Source organism: Phocoena phocoena, chromosome 11 (assembly GCF_963924675.1).
Source record: "Phocoena phocoena chromosome 11, mPhoPho1.1, whole genome shotgun sequence".
Classification (NCBI taxonomy): Eukaryota; Metazoa; Chordata; class Mammalia; order Artiodactyla; family Phocoenidae; genus Phocoena; species Phocoena phocoena.
In genome coordinates, this window is record NC_089229.1 from 7,252,770 (window position 1) to 7,270,311 (window position 17,542).

Here is a 17,542-nt window from a genome sequence, read left to right on the forward strand (position 1 = left end):
TCTTCCTACCTCTCCAACCATTCCTTACCAGTGGACTTTGGAGTAATCTGTTTTGCCTGACCACTAAATATTGTACTTTATTTTGTCTTGGTCCTTTGATCATCTCATTTTACACACTCACCATGAGGAATCTCACCTGTTCCCCACTAGAGACTCAGCCCCACAAGGACAGGGGTCTGTTTTGTTCACTGCTACATCCTCTGCCCTAGGACAGTGCCCTTCATGTAGCAGGTACCCAATAAATGTTTGTTGAATGATTGAAAGGCTGGATGATGAAAACTTCTATATTTATTGTAAAGAAAAAAATGCTGCCTGCTATTCCAGTTCTACAAGGATCAAGCCATTAGCCAATGCAGTTGCTCAGCCCACCAACAGTGTACCCTGAGAGGAAGTCAGGATGGGGAAAAACAGGAAACATTCTGCACTTTGGATATACTGGCCCCTGGATAGTTAAGATGGCTATCTAAGGGAAATTTTCAAATGACCCCAGATTCTTGCATCTTCCCATACACAAAAAAAGGCACTAAAATCATTAACTTGAGATGTCCGTTTTTTGTGACTAGCAGTAATATTTTTATGATTGACTACACGTTTTCCAAGCAAAAAAGTTCATATATATTGTGGCTTCCCGCTTACCTCTTTGGAGCAGTTCCTCAGAGCTATCTGAGAGGCTGTCTCCCAGGCTATAGTCCTCAGCAAGGTCCCCAAATAAAACTTAACTTACAACTCTTACATTGTGCATTTTTCTTTCAAGTGACACTATATTTAAGACCAGATGTTTCCCATGACCTCAGACATAGTCAATTACCGACCTAAAAGCTCCACTGGGACATCTCACAGGCATCTCAGAGGTACCCTGATCCAAACTGATCACACCCTCTACTGCCTTCCCAAATCAGATCCTCCTCTAGGGAGTCTCCTCTCAATAAAAAACACCACCACCCACCTAGACGGCAGCCAGAAGCCAAAGCATTACCCTAAACTATTCCCTCTCCCTCATGCCCTACAACCAATCATTCCACCACAGCCCACCACCCCCACACACACATACTACCTTAGTTCCTAACACCAACCTGAGTTAATGCAAGAGGCTGAACTTCTTGCCTCCAATCTCGCCTCCCTCTAACTCATGGTCCGCACTGTTCCAAGAAGGATCTTCCTGAAACAGCAATCTGAGCCTGTCACTCTCCTTCTTTAAGACTCAATGCTCCCAAGATAAAGTCCAAATTCCCAACCTGGTCAACAAGGCCCTTCATGACTGAGCCCTGGCTACCTCTCCATGGCAGACTTCCCACTGCATGCTATGTGACAGGAATAAAAGAAAAGACAGTAAATGATAATGATAAGGGGCAGGCATAGCATAAAGATTAAGAAAGCAGGCTCTAGAGAGCCAGATTAGATTCCCTGAGTTTGAACCCTGGGCACACCACTTCCTGTGTGACCTTGGGCAAGTTGTCCAACCTAAGTTTCAATGTGCTCATCAGCAGAATGAGGATAATCACAGTACATACTCCTTAGAGTTTTTCTGAGAATTAAATGAATGAATACATGTAAAGCACTTAGAACAGTATCTAACACATAGTAAGAGTTTAATATTATAAATGTTAGTTATCATTAGTTATTAATTATTACTACCATTCTCTCTACTCCCTTTTCTGCTTTTGGCTATCTCCCCTTCCCATTCTCACCATCACTACCACTTTCTGAAGAGGATAAAGGAGACTCTGACTCTGATTCCTGGGCTTACTCTGCAAACTGAGGTATTTATAGGATGAAAACCGGAGACATGGGAAAGGAAGGTTTATATTTTGAAGAGAAAAAATGACGAGTGAGGGAAGAAAATAAATACATGCAAGAAGACCTGGAGAAGGCTGAAGGAGTCAAGAGCCACTTGGGTTCAATTTTAGGAAGGCATTTCACTATAGTATAGTTAGACAGCACTTTCACACAGAGTGCTACCTCTCTTCTATAAGGCACTTTGCAAGTACACAGGACATTTTTCAGTTGTCACAATGACTGGGGATACTTCTGTCATTCAGGGCTCAGGAGCCAGAGACACTAAACACCTTGTGAGGTCTGAGGGAATGTGGAGGATGAGAGTAATTAGGGGAAGGAGGTCTGTTGTGGGCTCTGAACTGGAACCTTCTTGACATTCTCAGAGAAGTGTCAATTAATTTGAGAACTGCCTTTAAGGACTTTTGATTGATGGATGATATACCCTTCCACTCAACACTAGGCAGAGTGTGGATGTTGATTCTGAATGAATACGTAAGCCTCCCATCCACAGGTTATGCACTCTTTAAGTACCCTGAGCAGCTGCCTAAGGCGCCTGCAGCCCTCCCAACTTCCACACTTGCCTGCTGCCTACCAAGCTTCTTGGAGAATTCCTCCTTCATATGGGGGACGATGACAAAAAGGCTGTGCAGAACTGAGAGGAAAACCTCCATCAAGGCTGGATGAGTGGCCTGTTCCGAGTACCTCTGCAAAGAACCAAGAGGGAGAGCACAGTCCTCCAGGACTGAGCCTCTGAAGAAGAAACAGCATCAGCAAAAACTGCATCATCTAGCAACGGGAGACTAAATTCTTCCATTTCAAGGGCACAAGAAACACTAGGGGACCTGAAGTCACAAGCCTGCATCCAAGGCTTACATCTTTTGCCACTTGATAAACTGTTCAAGATTCATTACCGCTCTGGGCCTCTACCAAAGAGTAAAACAGAAATAACAAGTCCTACCTCCCAGAAACAAATGATATCTCATGTGTAAAAGGCACTTTCTAAACTGTAATGCAGAGTGACGCTCATGCTTCTAACATATAATAATTTAGTTTACAAACTTCCTTCACGTTTCTTTTTCATGTGATCATTGAACAGAATCATGAGGCAGCCTGATATGGTAGACAGAGCTCTGGATTAAGAGCAGAGAAATCTGAGTTCTATTTCAAGCTCTGTACGAAGTCGCTGTGTGCCCTTGGGTCAGTCACCCCCTCCCTTCTCGCTGTTTCAGTTCCCTGTGTGTAAATAGGCAGGGCCTCAGGGACATGGTTCTTACAGATACTTTTCATTTGGTTTTCAAACCAAGTTTTTTTCGACTAGAAAAGTAATACAAGCTCATTAAAGAAAATGTGTAAAATACAGAAAAGTAGAAAGCAAGAATAATACAGTAATTCTATGATCTAGCTCTAGATCTAGCTCTAACGCTCCATAAATCTAGGAGGAAGGCAGATCAGGTGAGGAAGGGCTACTGCTAGTGCGAGCCAGTCAGGGTTGCAATCCCGAGCTCCTGAGAGCTACCCACCTGAAGACCCTGGCACGCTGCCTCAGAGGCTTCTTCAAGAAAAAGAGGCTCTCCTGTCAGAACCAGAGGATGCTCCCCTGCTGCCACCTACTGTTCCCAGTGGGTATTTTGGAGGTGTCCTTTCCCAACTAACAGTGGCTCCTCACAGGCTCGCAGGATATCCAAACCTCAAAGAGGACAAGACTCACCCAAGGTCATCTGGGCAGTCAACAGCTCTGGACCCCGCTCTTCCTACTATCTCCATCTCAAGTCAGCTCAAACCCAGGGCTCTCTTCAGGTCTCTCACCTGTCATTTTACAGAACTCACATATGTGCTCCTTAGTGAAGCCTAGATCAGACATTGACTGCTACTCTTTACTAAGCAGAAAAACACATAGGTTCAGACCTCAGAACTGTCATATACTTGCTTTACAACCACAGAAAAATGACAACCTCATCTTTAAATTGGGGGAACTGATAGGACCTATTTCACAGGGTCACTGGGAGGGTGAAATTATGAATATAAGGCATTTATCACTTCATAAACATTACCTATTTATTATTTTATTATTACTGCTTTCTACTTTTTAAGAGGCATCTCTTAATCTATTATTTACAACCAAACACTGTACTGTGATTTTAAAACCAAAGGAAAAGTGGCTGCAAGAACAACACTGCTACGGCTCTCAGAAGGTCCAGCTGAGCAGTCGAGTCACCGTCTTGTGCCTCTCAGCCTGGCTTGCTCTCACATTCTTCTCCTCCCCAAGCTTCATGCTGTCCAAGGCTCAGGAAAACCCACCATCACCATGGGGATACACAAGGAGTCACAGGCACTGAGAAGAAATTCTGAGAAGGCCTCCAAGGTGTCTTCTTTCTCAGCACTGGGAGCTGTGAATGGATTCTCCTGGGCCGAAGGCTCGCTCTGGAATTCCACAGCCAACCTAAGAAATCAATGTGTGGGTATATCTACAACTACCTATGCAACATAAAGGTTAGAAGCATCCTCCTAGAGGGATACCTGAGCTCAGGGCTCAGGGAAAGTATCCCGACCAGCAGATCTGGAGAAAATTCCAGACGCCTCAGTGAGGGAGAACCTGGTCTTTGGTCACCTCTTCAGCTTCGTGCTCCCTACCCTCTCTCCCATAACACATGACTCATCCACCCTACTACATGTATTTCCCTGAATATACCATGCTGTTTGCTGTTTCACATCTCTTTGCCTTTACATATGCTGCTCTCTCTACTTGGAATGCCTTCCCCAGGTTTGTGACAACGTAATGAATTCCACACATATAAACAAAACTGTCTCTTTCCCAGGAGACTGTGAGCTCCTTGTGGGTAGGAACTAATCTGACTTACCTTTCTACTCCCACTGTCTAGCACCAGGCCTGGCACACAGTAGATACAACAAATATTTGTTCATGTGAACTGAATTAATCCAACAAGCATTCAGTGAACACCTATAGCACTAGGTTACTTGGGAAGAGGAACAAAGCTGAGTGAGATACAACCTCATTGCATAGTAACAAAAACTTCGTCAGGAAGGAATCTTTAGAAACCTCCTCCACATACCCATTCCATACCCCACACGCATCCCCAGCCTCCATCCCAGCCAAAGTCCTCTCACTACGCAGCAAAGCATCAGAAACCAAGTGTTGCTTCTAGAGCTTCATCCTTTGTCTGATTCCTTTCTACACCCACCCTCCATACTACTACCTCATCAGACCACAGAGGGCCCCTCACCTGCAGGCATTTCTAAATCCCTCCAGAGTGCTCAGGAGGAAGCTTCCTCTTCGAAGAATCGTCTTCTCCGAATCTCTACTGGAGGCGTGGCCCTGAGGTGAGAAGGAAAGAGGAAAACCTATTGGTCAAGTACCTACTCCGTGTTCTGGTCTTTGCTTAGAGGACTACAGACTTCTTCCTCTCACACTGGAGTCTGGCATACCCATACACCTAACAATTTCCAGGGGATCTTAGGTACATCCCCACAAATCCAGCCATCTAATAGCTCCTTTAAAAAATGGTAGAAGAGGGGCTTCCCTGGTGGCGCAGTGGTTGAGAGTCCGCCTGCCGATGCAGAGGACACGGGTTCGTGCCCTGGTCCGTGAAGATCCCACATGCCTCGGAGCGGCTGGGCCCGTGAGCCATGGCCGCTGAGCCTGCGTGTCCGGAGCCTGTGCTCCACAATGGGAGAGGCCACAACAGTGAGAGGCCCGCATACCGCAAAAAAATAAAAATAAAAAATAAATAAAAGACAAAGTGTGTAGTAGGCTTGGGTACAAACACCCTGGGATTTACTATCCAAACTCAGGTCCTTGCTAGCTTTGGACCTGAGAGAAAAACTATTTAACCCCTGCGACTTCAGTTTCATAATGAGGATAACGATTATTAAGTCCCACAGTTCCGCAGTTAGGAAAAAAAATAACATCTCATTGTAGGCGTGTGTGCATGAGAAAAACCTATACAGTAGCATATAAAGGTAATGCAATGTACTAATTATCTTCCGAAAACACATTACAGCATGATCTCCAGAAGAAGCGGGCTGCAGTGCACTGACCAGGGGCCTCCAGTTCAACGGGATCTGGGAAAAATCTGCACATCGGCTCAGCATGGCTTTGAGCAAGGCCTGCAGCTCCTTGTACAGCACAGGTAGAGCACTCTGATGATCCTTCCTGCACCCAGAGAGACAAAGGTAGGCCTATGGTGAGGTAAGGGTACTCCAAGGTACCCTCAGGTTCTCAGGCAATGGGGGACAGGTGGTAGATCAGAACACGGGTCCAGGATCTGATCTGATAAAAACCCTTGCTCCAACACATATCTGCTGCATGACTTCGTGCACATTCCTCATCCTCTCTAGCCCTCAGTTTCTTCATCTAGTCCATGAAAGTTAATAGTACTCTCCTCATAGAATTAGTCTAAGGATCAGATTGGATAATGTATGCCAAACACTCAGCATGATGTTTGCTAGTTTGTAAGTCCTTATAAATGACAGCTAAGACTATTATTATTGTTATTAAAGATACAGAAGGTTTTCTCACTGAGAAGGGCCTCCCAGTGAAGAAAGTACTATCTAGAACAGAAGGTGGTCACTGTTCTCAAATATGTGATAAACTGTCTTGGGGACGAGAGATCAAATTTGCTTTCTGTTTCCTTAATGAGGAAAATCAGAATCAATAGGTAAACATTATCAAAGATCCAGATCTTATTTAAAGAATATAAGGAAGAACTTTCTAAGAGTCCAAACTCTATAAAGGGGGCTTCCCTGGTGGCACAGTGGTTAAGAATTCTCCTGCCAATGCAGGGGACGTGGGTTCGAGCCCTGGTCCGGGAAGATCCCACATGCTGCAGGGCAACTAAGCCTGTGCGCCACAACTAGTGAGCCTGCGCTCTAGACCCTGCGAGTGACAACTACTGAAGCCCGCGCACCTAGAGCCTGTGCTCCACAAGAGAAGCCACCGCAATGAGAAGCCCGCGCGCTGCAACGAAGAGTAGCCCCCACTTGTCGCAACTAGAGAAAGCCCGCGCACAGTAACAAAGACCCAATGCAGCCAAAAATAAATTAAATAAATAAATTTTTAAAAAAAGAAGAATGAAATAATGCCATTTGTAGCAGCATGGGTAGACCTGGAGATTATCATATTAAGTGAAGTAAGTCAGACAGAGAAAAACAAATATCATATGATATCGCTTATATGTGGAATCTAAAAAAAATGATACAAATGAACTTATTTACAAAACAGAAAAACAGACTCACAGAAAACAATCTTATGGTTACCAGGGGGAAGGGTGGGGGGAGGGATAGATTGGGAATTTGGGATTGACATATGAACAGAGAGCAATCTGCTGGGCCTTCTAACAGGCACTCTGTTAATTGTATATAGTGAAGGCTTGATTTCCCCTTTCCCTCTTCATTTCTGGAAGCTCTAACTTTCTATCCTACATTGACTGTCAAGCCCTGGTTCTGCCATCTTTAAATTCTTTCAGCAGTTCTCACTTTTCATTCCTCCTTCCGGTTGTGCTCCCCAGAGACCCTCTGAACCACTCCACCTCAGAGGGACCACCTCAGTAAAAATTCTGAAAAATTAAAGTCAAAAGTAAAATTATCTAAGGATTAATAACCAGCCCCCTACCCACAGCTCTCCACAATTCTGACCCAACCAGCTTTCTGGCTTCTTCATGTACTACTCCCCTTCACACAACCTGCTGGCCAGACTGGCTACCGTACCCTCAGTAATCCCTAAATTTTCCTACCTACATGTTTTGGCCAACCCTGGTCCTTCCACAAATCTAAATCTCTCTCATCCCTCATAGCACAGCTCAAATACTACCTCCTGCCTGAAAGGTGCTAAAGGTGCTACCAGTCCCCCATAACACTGACCTCCTGGGAGATTTCCAGCTCTGCATGGGAACTTCTGATTGACTCTGGCTCTTACTCTATGTCTTTGTTACCCCGTTGGTTTACTCATCTCACCCTTGTTGGGATTCATGCCCCAGATTTAGAGATTCAAATCCAGGAAAGGACAAAAGGGGAAAAGAGACAAACTGAAGCCATTATAATGTAAATGCTATTCTTTTATTCAATTTTTAGAAGCAACCTAGAGTCAAGTGATGAAGACTTAAATATAGTTACAGAAGGGACTATAAATGTTAACAAACTTTACAATATAAAATTAAAGGTATAGGGAGTTCCCTGGTGGCGCAGTGGTTTCCACCTGCCAATGCAGGGGACACGGGTTCCAGCCCTGGTCTGGGAAGATCCCACGTGCCGCGGAGCAACTAAGCCCGTGCACCACAACTACTGAGCCTGCGTTCTAGAGCCCGCAAGCCACAACTACTGAGTCCATGTGTCACAACTACTGAGCCCGCATGCCACAACCACTGAAGCCCACGCACCTAAAGCCGATGCTCTGCAACAAGAGAAACCACCGCCACGAGAAGCCTGCGCACCGCAACTAGAGAAAGCCCACGCGCTGCAACTAGAGAAAGCCCATGCGCAGCAACGAAGACCCAACGCAGCCAAAAATAAATAAAGAAATATATAAAATTTTTAAAAATTATAAAATAAAGTCCCCAATGGACATTTCACTCCCCAGATCTTCCTTTTAAAATAAATAACTAAATAAAATTAAAGGTACAGCTGACATTGAGAAGTAGACGGTAAGGAGGAGAAGGGAAAGAAAGAGCTGGGGTGCTAATATACTCAGCTAACGAAGTAGGGTGTCAAGAGATACTGCTTCAGGTTGAGGGAACAAGAAACACAAGTTTTAAGTATATTATTTAAAATTTTGAAAACATAACATCAATTAACATAAAATAGTAACTAGCAAAAATGCCAAGGAAGTGTAGAGAAGACAAAATAATGTGACCTAAGTCTTGTTTTTCTTATTGGCAAGTCAATGAATAATGTTCTAAATTGACAAATAAAGAAATAGCATTACAAGCATATTGTTTAGATTTAGGGAGATAAATCACCAGAACTAAAACCAAAATGAGTTAAAATTAGTTTCCTTTAGGAAGTGGGGACAGGGGGCTGTTCCTTTTCATTATAAACCTTGTGCGTATTTTATTTTTTATCGCTTAAATACATTACTTTGTTAGATTTTTAAAAGGGAGGGCATGGAAACAAAGTAAAAATTTCTATATAAATAAATATGGGTTATCCTCCATTAGTTTTTTCAAGATATCAAGCATCTTACTAAGGAATGATTTCCCATCATGACCCTAGGATTGCTTAGTCTCACCATCCATTTTAACATCATTCATATACTGAGTATCTATTAGGAGTGAGGTATATAGCAGTGAAAAAAATGACATGGTCCCTTATCTCCTGGAGATTATTTTATATAGTGGAGGAGACACAGAACAAATGAATAAACAAGAACTGTCAAGTGTCTGGTAGCTGCTGTAATAGCCAGATGGGTCAGTTAGGGAAGGACACTCTGAATGAGACCTGAATGATGGCAAGAGTCCAGTCATGCAAAGATTTCAGGGAAGAGTATTATGGGCAGAAGGAAAAATTAGTAGAAAAGAAGTGGGGGCAAGGTCTGGACTAAAACAAATGACCTAGTTTTAAAAAGTTACATCCACAAAATAAATACAGAATAAAATCCTATTTTAAAAAAACATGCAGGGCTTCCCTGGTGGCACAGTGGTTGAGAGTCCGCCTGCCGATGCAGGGGACACGGGTTCGTGCCCCGGTCCGGGAAGATCCCACATGCCGCGGAGCGGCTGGGCCCGTGAGCCATGGCCGCTGAGCCTGTGCGTCCGGAGCCTGTGCTCCGCAACGGGAGAGGCCACAACAGTGAGAGGCCCGCGTAACGCTAAAAAAAAAAAAAAAAAAAAAAAAAAAAACATGCAGAGAATTGGAAAGAACTCTTCCAAATTAAAAATATGAAAGCAGAAATAAAACACTCAATAGTAGAGTTGAAAATAAAGTCAAGAAAATCTCCTGGAAACTAGTACATAATGACAAAAAGATAAAAAACTGTCAGACAAAGAAAAGAAAGAGATGACCAATCCAGGATGCCCAACATCCAAATGGCAGTTCCAGGAAGACAGACAGAGTAAACAGAGCAGCGGAAGAAATAGTTCAATGAAATTTCCCTGACCTAAAGGACAAGTATCCCCTGGAAGCTGCTCTGGCCTTGACAGGCTCGCGGGTACATGCAGGGGTGGAAAGTTCAGCCTGTCTGGGTCTCTCACCTCAGAAAGGCAGAAATGGCCTTCACTGCCTCGGCAGCCACCTCCAGCACAGGGCTGTTCACTGCCTCTTGGAGGGCACGGCCAGCATCTCTGCACAGGGCTGAGCTTGGGAACAGCTTGATCTCCTCTGGCTGCCTGAGAAATTGTAAATGAGAAATGAGTGTGTGAACTCCTATCACTGACCCCACCAGGAATAAATACCTCACTTCTTTCCTTCTCCAGTCTGGCCCCTACAGGTCTGACGCGTCACTACTTTGCTCACCGAGTCAGGATCTGAGCAAAGAGCAGCAGGCCCTGCTTGTGCAGCTCGGTGTTGTTCATCCTCAGGATTCCCTGTAGGCTCCTCACCACTGACTCGATCCCTACCACAAAATGACATGGCAGAGGCCAGGGATCAGGGCTTGTTGGCTTCTTTACTGCCTTCCCAGGAGAGATGAGAGGCTCTGGACAGCACATATTTGCTAGCAGCCCTCATGGAGCAGTCCTGACAAGTTGAGCTGATGGGACAGGACTGTGAGATCTTTGAGGGAAGGCCCTTATCTGATTCATCTCTGTCTCCCCAAACCCAGCACAACCCAAAGCACGACCCTGGCATTCGAAGTATTTAGTCAATACCTACCGGCTGAGCTTCACCTTCTCTACTACACGCACTCCTATTTCTCCTCAAAGAATAAGGTAGGACATCCACTCCTCCAGGAAGCATGCCCTGGTCCACTCAGAGCTGTGGGCCTCCCCTGAGCTCCTACATGTCTTGTACCTCCCCTCTTGCACAGTCTGAATAAGCTTGCTTATATCTCCCTCCCCTTCCAGAGGACAGGGACCACATTTTATGTATCTCTAAATCTCTAGGTTCCAGCCTGGTGCCTGGCATAGAATAAGAACACAGAATATAAAATGAGTAACTAAATGTGCCCAGTCTAAAAATCTAGATGTGATATAAAGTCCCAGACGAGAAAGGTATCACCAGGAAAGAAGAAGAAGGGACAGTTTCAAAAAACTTTGAAAGGATAAATCAGCAAAACTTGAGGACTAACTAGATGGATAGATATCTGGGGCACAGGAAAAGACTGAATCCAAGGCTGAGTAAAGTTGCTCTTAAGGTGCAACAGGAATTCATTTAGTGGCCCTTCTCTTGCTAAACATATATACTGCCAATCAATGAAGAACAGAACTGTTTGGATATCACTGCTTGCACGTGGAATCTGGTAATGAGTTTGGGCTGATGGAAATGACCAGATCAGCACCCCTCTCCAAGGTGTAGGCTGGCCCCCCGTCACTGCTGTTGCCACCTAACTTCAAAGTGCTGTCCACCTGAGCCAGAGCTAGTACAGGACCCACAATACCAACCGTACACCGTGTGGCACTTGGAAAAGAAGAGTGGCTCTTCTGCCAGAAGTATCAAGCAGTTGTAGCTGGACCAGACAAGCACTTCACTGGAAGAGGAAAGATGCTCAAAGAGGAACTCTGGCCAGGGAGAGAGGGAGAAAACAATCAATAACAACTGTGTAATCATGATCCCTTAACTAATGCTATGGCCTTGGATTTATTCAGCATCTCACACCTGTTACTTCATCTGTTCACACACCCTCTTGATGAGACATGATCATTCATTCACAGATAAACCTGGAAAATGCCCTCAGACTTATGGTGTAACCTTATCTTTTTAATAGATGGGGAAACTGAGACCTAGAGAGAAACAGTTGGTGGTAGAGGCGGGACTGGAACTCAGGTCCCCTAATTCTCAGGACGGGCAGCAGCATGATACAGAGAAAAGAGATTTTAGAGCCAGACAGCCTTGATTTTGTATCCCTTCTCTGCCAATGCCGAGTCTTGCTGATTTAAACCAGTTATTTCCCTTCTCTAGTTCAATCTCCTTATTCATAAAATAGCAAAGATGAGGACCTAAATGTGGCAACATTTGCGATGCACCTCAGGGCATATTTCCTGGCTCATAACAAACCTTCAAGACACATTAGTTCCTTTTGCCTCCCTGGTCCACGGGTCTTTCCACCACCCCACGCTAGGTGTTTATTCCTAGATGGTCAAATTAATGACAAAGTTCAGTGACAAACTGCTCAAGGTCATATTAGAAATCTGTAGCAAGAGGATTCAGACTTCATGAGGTCTATTTCCTAGAGTCTGTCATATACAATGAACATGCCACCAACCATCCCTCCTGTATGCATATCAAAGAACTCCCAACAAGACTGCTGCTGCTGCTACTCAAGGGTCTCCAGGCACAACTCTGGGGTCCTCAGAGGAGAAAGTTAGAAGGGGTCTCCTACCTGGGATGTCAGCATGGATGAAGGCTGGGGCATGCTTCGCTGGCGAGTGGACCAGTACTGCAGTTATACAGTGGGCACTGGCCACCTGCAGAGTCTCATCTCTGGAAAGGAGAAGCTGGAGAAACAGGCAGCAAAATGTGTCACAGTCACACCACTGACAGAACCAGAGGGAAGCAGCCTGAATGCCTCAGGGCAGGAGCCTGATTTGTCTCTGAATCCCTCACACACTACTGGTGCCAGGCATAAGGATGGTGCTCAGGGAGAGCAGTTATAGATTATGGAAAGGAGTCTCTGTCAACAGTAGCAGGAGAGAAACAGAACAAAAGAACACAATGGCACTCAAAGAACACTAACATCATCCCCAAGAAGGGCTCAGGCCTTCATTGGCAAAAGTACTTTCACAGCCCTCATCTGGTTTTGATGTTTCAACAAGCCTGGGACATAAGGGAAGGTTCTGCTATGAGCTTTGCTTCAAAGAATGTGCAGAAAAGAGTTAACATTGCAGGCCTGAGACTGTTATCCTTAGAAAGTCCTGCCTGCAAGGTTGGCCACTCACTGGGTTTGGGAAGTTGAATTTCAGGAGGGTTCCCAACCCTCCAAGAACTGGTAAAAGTGGCTCACTGGGACTAAACTATTTGCACAAGCAATGCAGTTTATGCTGAACCCACCCCTACTTTCTTTCTGGGAATCTAGAATTTTGGTATGTGCTAAGCAGAGGGTGCCTCTATAACCAGCCAGCTCCCAATTAAAACCTAGGGCACAGGTTTTAACTTATCCTTTCATGACTGAAAGAAAACCAACTTTGAGCCTTCTAATAGCATATTGTTTTGGCCAGTAAGAAAATACTTAGGAAATCCTGGATAGAAGGAGTGGTAGATAAGGAAAAAGGCCCAGGAAGCATTCAGGTTTCCTTGTTATTGAACCCAGAGACCACGAACCACAAGACAACTACCTTTTTGAGCACCAAAGGCAATGAGGTCTCTCCTGGTGGCCCCTCAACACTCTCAGTACTTTCCACCAGCGCAGATTTGTTCATGATCATGGACACAAAGAGGTCATACTTCAACAGCTGTCTCAGCAAACCTAGAAAACAAAGGGGTTGGGAAGTGAGGCAAGAGGAGCATAGGCACCAGAATATACCCAAGGCAGCTCCTCCGACATCCCCTAGAAACTTCTACATGTCTCCATAGATATTCCTAAGTATTTTATTCTTTCTAATGCTATTGTAAATGGGACTGTTTTCTTAGTTTCTTTTTCATATTGTTTGTTGCTAGTGTATAGAAACACAAGTGATTTTGTATCCTACAATTTTACTGAATTCATTTATTAGTTTTAACAGTTTTTAGTGTAATTTTTAGGGGTTTCTATATATAAGGTAATGTCATCTGAAAACAGGCAATTTTACTTCTTCCTTCCTTTACTTCTGTCTCTTATTTCTTTTTCTTGCCTAATTGTTCTGGCTAGGACTTCAAGTACTATGCTGAATAGAATCCCACCTTTTTCTTTGCAATCTCCACGAAAGCATGTACCACAATGGACTGTGTCCACATCTGTCCTCCACATTGGGCTATGAACTCCCACAGATGAGAGCATGGGTTTGATCATCTTTATGACCCCAGAGCCCAGAACAGGGCCTGGCTCAGAATGAACACTCTCTATGTGTGGCTGAACTAGTCATAACAGAGCTCTTGGCCCAAACTGTGAAAAGAAATTGTTGTTACCCACAGACTATGCTTTTCCCTGTAGCTCCTGCTCTGAAACAGGTTCTCACCCAGTCACCAATCACAGTGCCCATTTGCTCTATCCAAAATACGAAAGCTCCCTGCTCTAAAGCATTTGGTAGATCTCGTGTATTTATGTAAGGAAGTAACAGGAGAGGCTGAAAGGGTACACTGAGCTTCAAATAACAAGCAGAGAAACTTGGACTTCACTCTGGAGGCCAGAGGGAGCCATAGATGATTTTCCAAATAGAAGACTGACAGGATGCAAGCTATGCAGTGTGAAGATTAATTTGGCAGCAAGTACAGGATGCACCAGGGCATGCAGTAAAGACCAGAGGCAAAAAAAATTGCTGTCCCACTTTTCTTCCTCTTCTCCTTCCAAAGATGACGTTCTTAGGATACCACACCCAACATTAGGCATCTTTCGCAGTCTGTGCCTCTTATCTCCCAAACCCACAGCTTCTATCCTTTGCAAAGCAGCAAACCTCCCCACCACTAGTGAGCCAATATCTCAAATCCTCAAGCAAAACCTCAAAAGCTTTCTCTTTTCTCTCCAGTCCCATGTCTTACCCAAGCAGTTGATCTTTAGCTCCTTTGTCTGGGCACCATCCATGGTGGAAAGGAAGAGAGGACACAGTTTCTCCCGGAAATGGCCCAAAAGCATCTCGGCTGCAACTGGTGAGGAGTACAGCTTCCCATAAAGGTAGCAGACAGAAGCTTGCACCCCCTCACTGGGGTATACTAAACCTCTCAACAGATGTTCCATCAGGTCACCTATCCAGAAAACAACCAAGGGGCCAGGGGAACCTCACAATGTCAACTGTTAGATGACACTCCAAACTATTGCCCTGAATGGAATAGTGATGGTAATCCCCTACAATGCCCCACAATACATGATTTCTGGGAACTTAATCAAAAGGGAAAACCAAGGCTTAGAGAATTTAAGTGATTTACCCTTGGATAAATACTCTGTGAGATATTTATCTGCTTTTACTGATAGAAAAAAAGTGCTTCTGTATTCCAGAATTAATTCTTCCTCCCACCTGAAAGGAAGGCTCATAGTAGGTACTTAATTCTTTTGTGTTAACAAAATGAATTGAAGGAGCCCAAGACCAGAGTTGAGAAACACTTTTTTTCCAATTGGCCAACACAGAGCAGATTTTGCAGATGGGGAAACTAAAGCCTAGAAAAGGAAAGTAATGACTTCCCAGATGTACACAGTGAATGGACCACCCAGATGGAAGTGTGATCAAAACAGGTGAAAGGGTAGTGGTAGCTCTTCCCCAGAGGTCACTCACTGTGCTCCATCACAAGCTTGTCTGCCAGAGCAGGGATCGCATCCACCAACTTGCCGAGAAGGGTCAGGGTGGCCAGGCTGCCTCGCATGGAGGGCATGTTACACAGCTACAGAGAGTGAACATACTCTGCTCTATAAATTAGGATCAGGACAGATCTCCCACCAAAATTCATCTTGCCCTATCCACACCAAACCCTGTACTGCATGTGTCTCTCACCACAGTCAGTAATCAGCCTCTTTAGCTAAGTGTCTATATCCCCTATTGGACTGGGAAGTCCCGAAGGAAAGGGACTGAGTCAGATTCCTCTCAGTGTCCTCAGTACCTAGCTCAGGACATGTGTGTTAAACTAAATTAAAATTAGCATATTTTGCCTCCTATGGAGCCAGAAACTGGGAGGCGAAATTTGGGAACATCATAAAGATGGAATTCTAGTTCATTGCAAAAAAAATTGATTATGGTCATCATTATTATAGCTACTATTACTGAACATTCTATTTGTCATAGGCACTGTGCTTGATGCTTTACAGGCAGAGTCAATAGTAAATATTTCACCTTTTCTACTGACTAGCTGTAGTACCTTAAGTAAGATTCTTAACTCTTCTGGTGGGAATTAATACGAGGACCAACTTCATAGGGTTGTTGCGAGGACTAAATGAGATAGTGCATGTAAAGCGCCAACATAGTGCCTAGCATATAGAAAGTGCTCAAAATGTTAAGTGGCATAATCATAATGATAAATGTTGATATATATAATTATAAATTCAATCATATGTTAACCACATGCAGAGTAATTATAATGACATGATTATTTAACATTATTTCTAATTAAATGTTGCTCTTGATGGTGTTAAATGAGCATTTGTCTTCCTTTTGCAAAAAAAAAAAAGTGACTCTGATTTTATTCCTAAATCTTAAACACAATGCAGAAGCGGCTTGTTTAACTGATATCTATGACTACATTGAAGAAAGCTGGTTAACTATACCTTCTCAGTGTTTACCTTAGATGCTGATAAAAGCAAATGCCTTCAGTACAAAATAAACCAAACAAAAATACTAAGCCAAGACACAGTGAACATATTTCCTTAATAAATTCATCAAGGAAATCTGTATTATATTTAGGAGGATATAGAGAATGGCCATGGATGATTACGCCAGAAAATGGACTTCAGCACATGGAGGCAGCATTTGGGAGACTGAAAAGGGAAGGAAAGAAGCTACAAAGAGTACTGGAGCAGAAGACCCAGGCCCTAGCTCTGGCTCTGCCACTGACTCAGTGACCTCAGGCAAGTCCCTTTTCCTCTCTGGATTTCAATCTCCCCATCTATCCAAAGAAGGGTTGACCCAGCTCTGACATCTGAGGATTCTGAGGGGTACTCAAGAACCAACAGCTACTTTACTGACCTCTTTGTGACACTCATACAGCAGGCAATGAATGGTCTGCTCTAACTTCAGCTGAGTTGTAAGCTGGATAAGGACTGAGAAGACACAATAACATTACTAATCAGAAGACAACCCATGGCCCAGAGTTCATTTTTCATAGTCCTTCTAATCAAAGTCATTTGCTTGTGGTAATCGGCATTAGTCTTTTCTATCTCCCCCATTCTTCACTGTTTTTTTATCAATGGTTGACAACTAGGCTATACATTAGAATCACCTAGGAAGCTTAAAAAAAAAAAAAAACTAACACCCAAGTCCCACCCCAGACCAATTAAATCAGAATCTCTAGATAAAGGGTCTAAGCATCTGGATACTTTTTTAGTTTCCCAGGTAAGTCTATTGTGAAGCCAAGGTTGAAAACTACTATGTTATTTCTACCTTTTTCCTTCCTCGGAATTTGCTACTTCATATATGAAAAAAACAGAATTAGGAGTTAGTTCCTGTGCCAATAATTGCCCTTCTATACAACTGTTTGTGATACTTCTGCTGGTGTCTTTGAGGAGGAGTAAAGAAGAGGCTGGCTCTACAAGTCTGGGGAAAGCTGCAGACTAGATCTGACTGCTGCTGAGGGAAGGCTCTGCCACCTCCAGGGTAACTCACACACTCACAGAAACAGGACAACACTCACAGAAACAGGAAGCCAGGAAGCAAACAGGAAAGAGTAAGGAAGGAGCAAGTCCTTCTCCCTCTAGCTTTGCAATCTCCATCTAGTATCCACCACCTCAGTGAAGTTCCTGGGATCTGATGAGGGTTCTGCAAGCTATGCTGGTACCAACCAGGAGCAGATGGCTTTAGGATTATAGCCCCACTCAAGAGTGGTCTTG

The 17,542-nt window shown here is 44.0% G+C and overlaps 1 protein-coding gene across 1 annotated transcript in view; it reads right to left on the reverse strand.

Moving 5' to 3' along the window:
• The window catches only part of MEI1 (meiotic double-stranded break formation protein 1), a 67,313-nt gene that overhangs the window by 43,964 nt on the left and 5,807 nt on the right, over window positions 1–17,542 (reverse strand). Inside the window, exons 4-15 of the mRNA XM_065886983.1 lie at window positions 16,683–16,756; window positions 15,282–15,387; window positions 14,554–14,757; window positions 13,215–13,345; window positions 12,263–12,377; window positions 11,325–11,441; window positions 10,240–10,339; window positions 9,978–10,112; window positions 5,833–5,947; window positions 5,019–5,110; window positions 4,075–4,216; window positions 2,369–2,480 (exon numbers count right to left, since the gene is read on the reverse strand). Coding sequence (XP_065743055.1) covers window positions 2,369–2,480; window positions 4,075–4,216; window positions 5,019–5,110; window positions 5,833–5,947; window positions 9,978–10,112; window positions 10,240–10,339; window positions 11,325–11,441; window positions 12,263–12,377; window positions 13,215–13,345; window positions 14,554–14,757; window positions 15,282–15,387; window positions 16,683–16,756 — 1,443 coding nt within the window. The remainder of the gene's footprint in view (window positions 1–2,368; window positions 2,481–4,074; window positions 4,217–5,018; window positions 5,111–5,832; window positions 5,948–9,977; window positions 10,113–10,239; window positions 10,340–11,324; window positions 11,442–12,262; window positions 12,378–13,214; window positions 13,346–14,553; window positions 14,758–15,281; window positions 15,388–16,682; window positions 16,757–17,542) is intronic.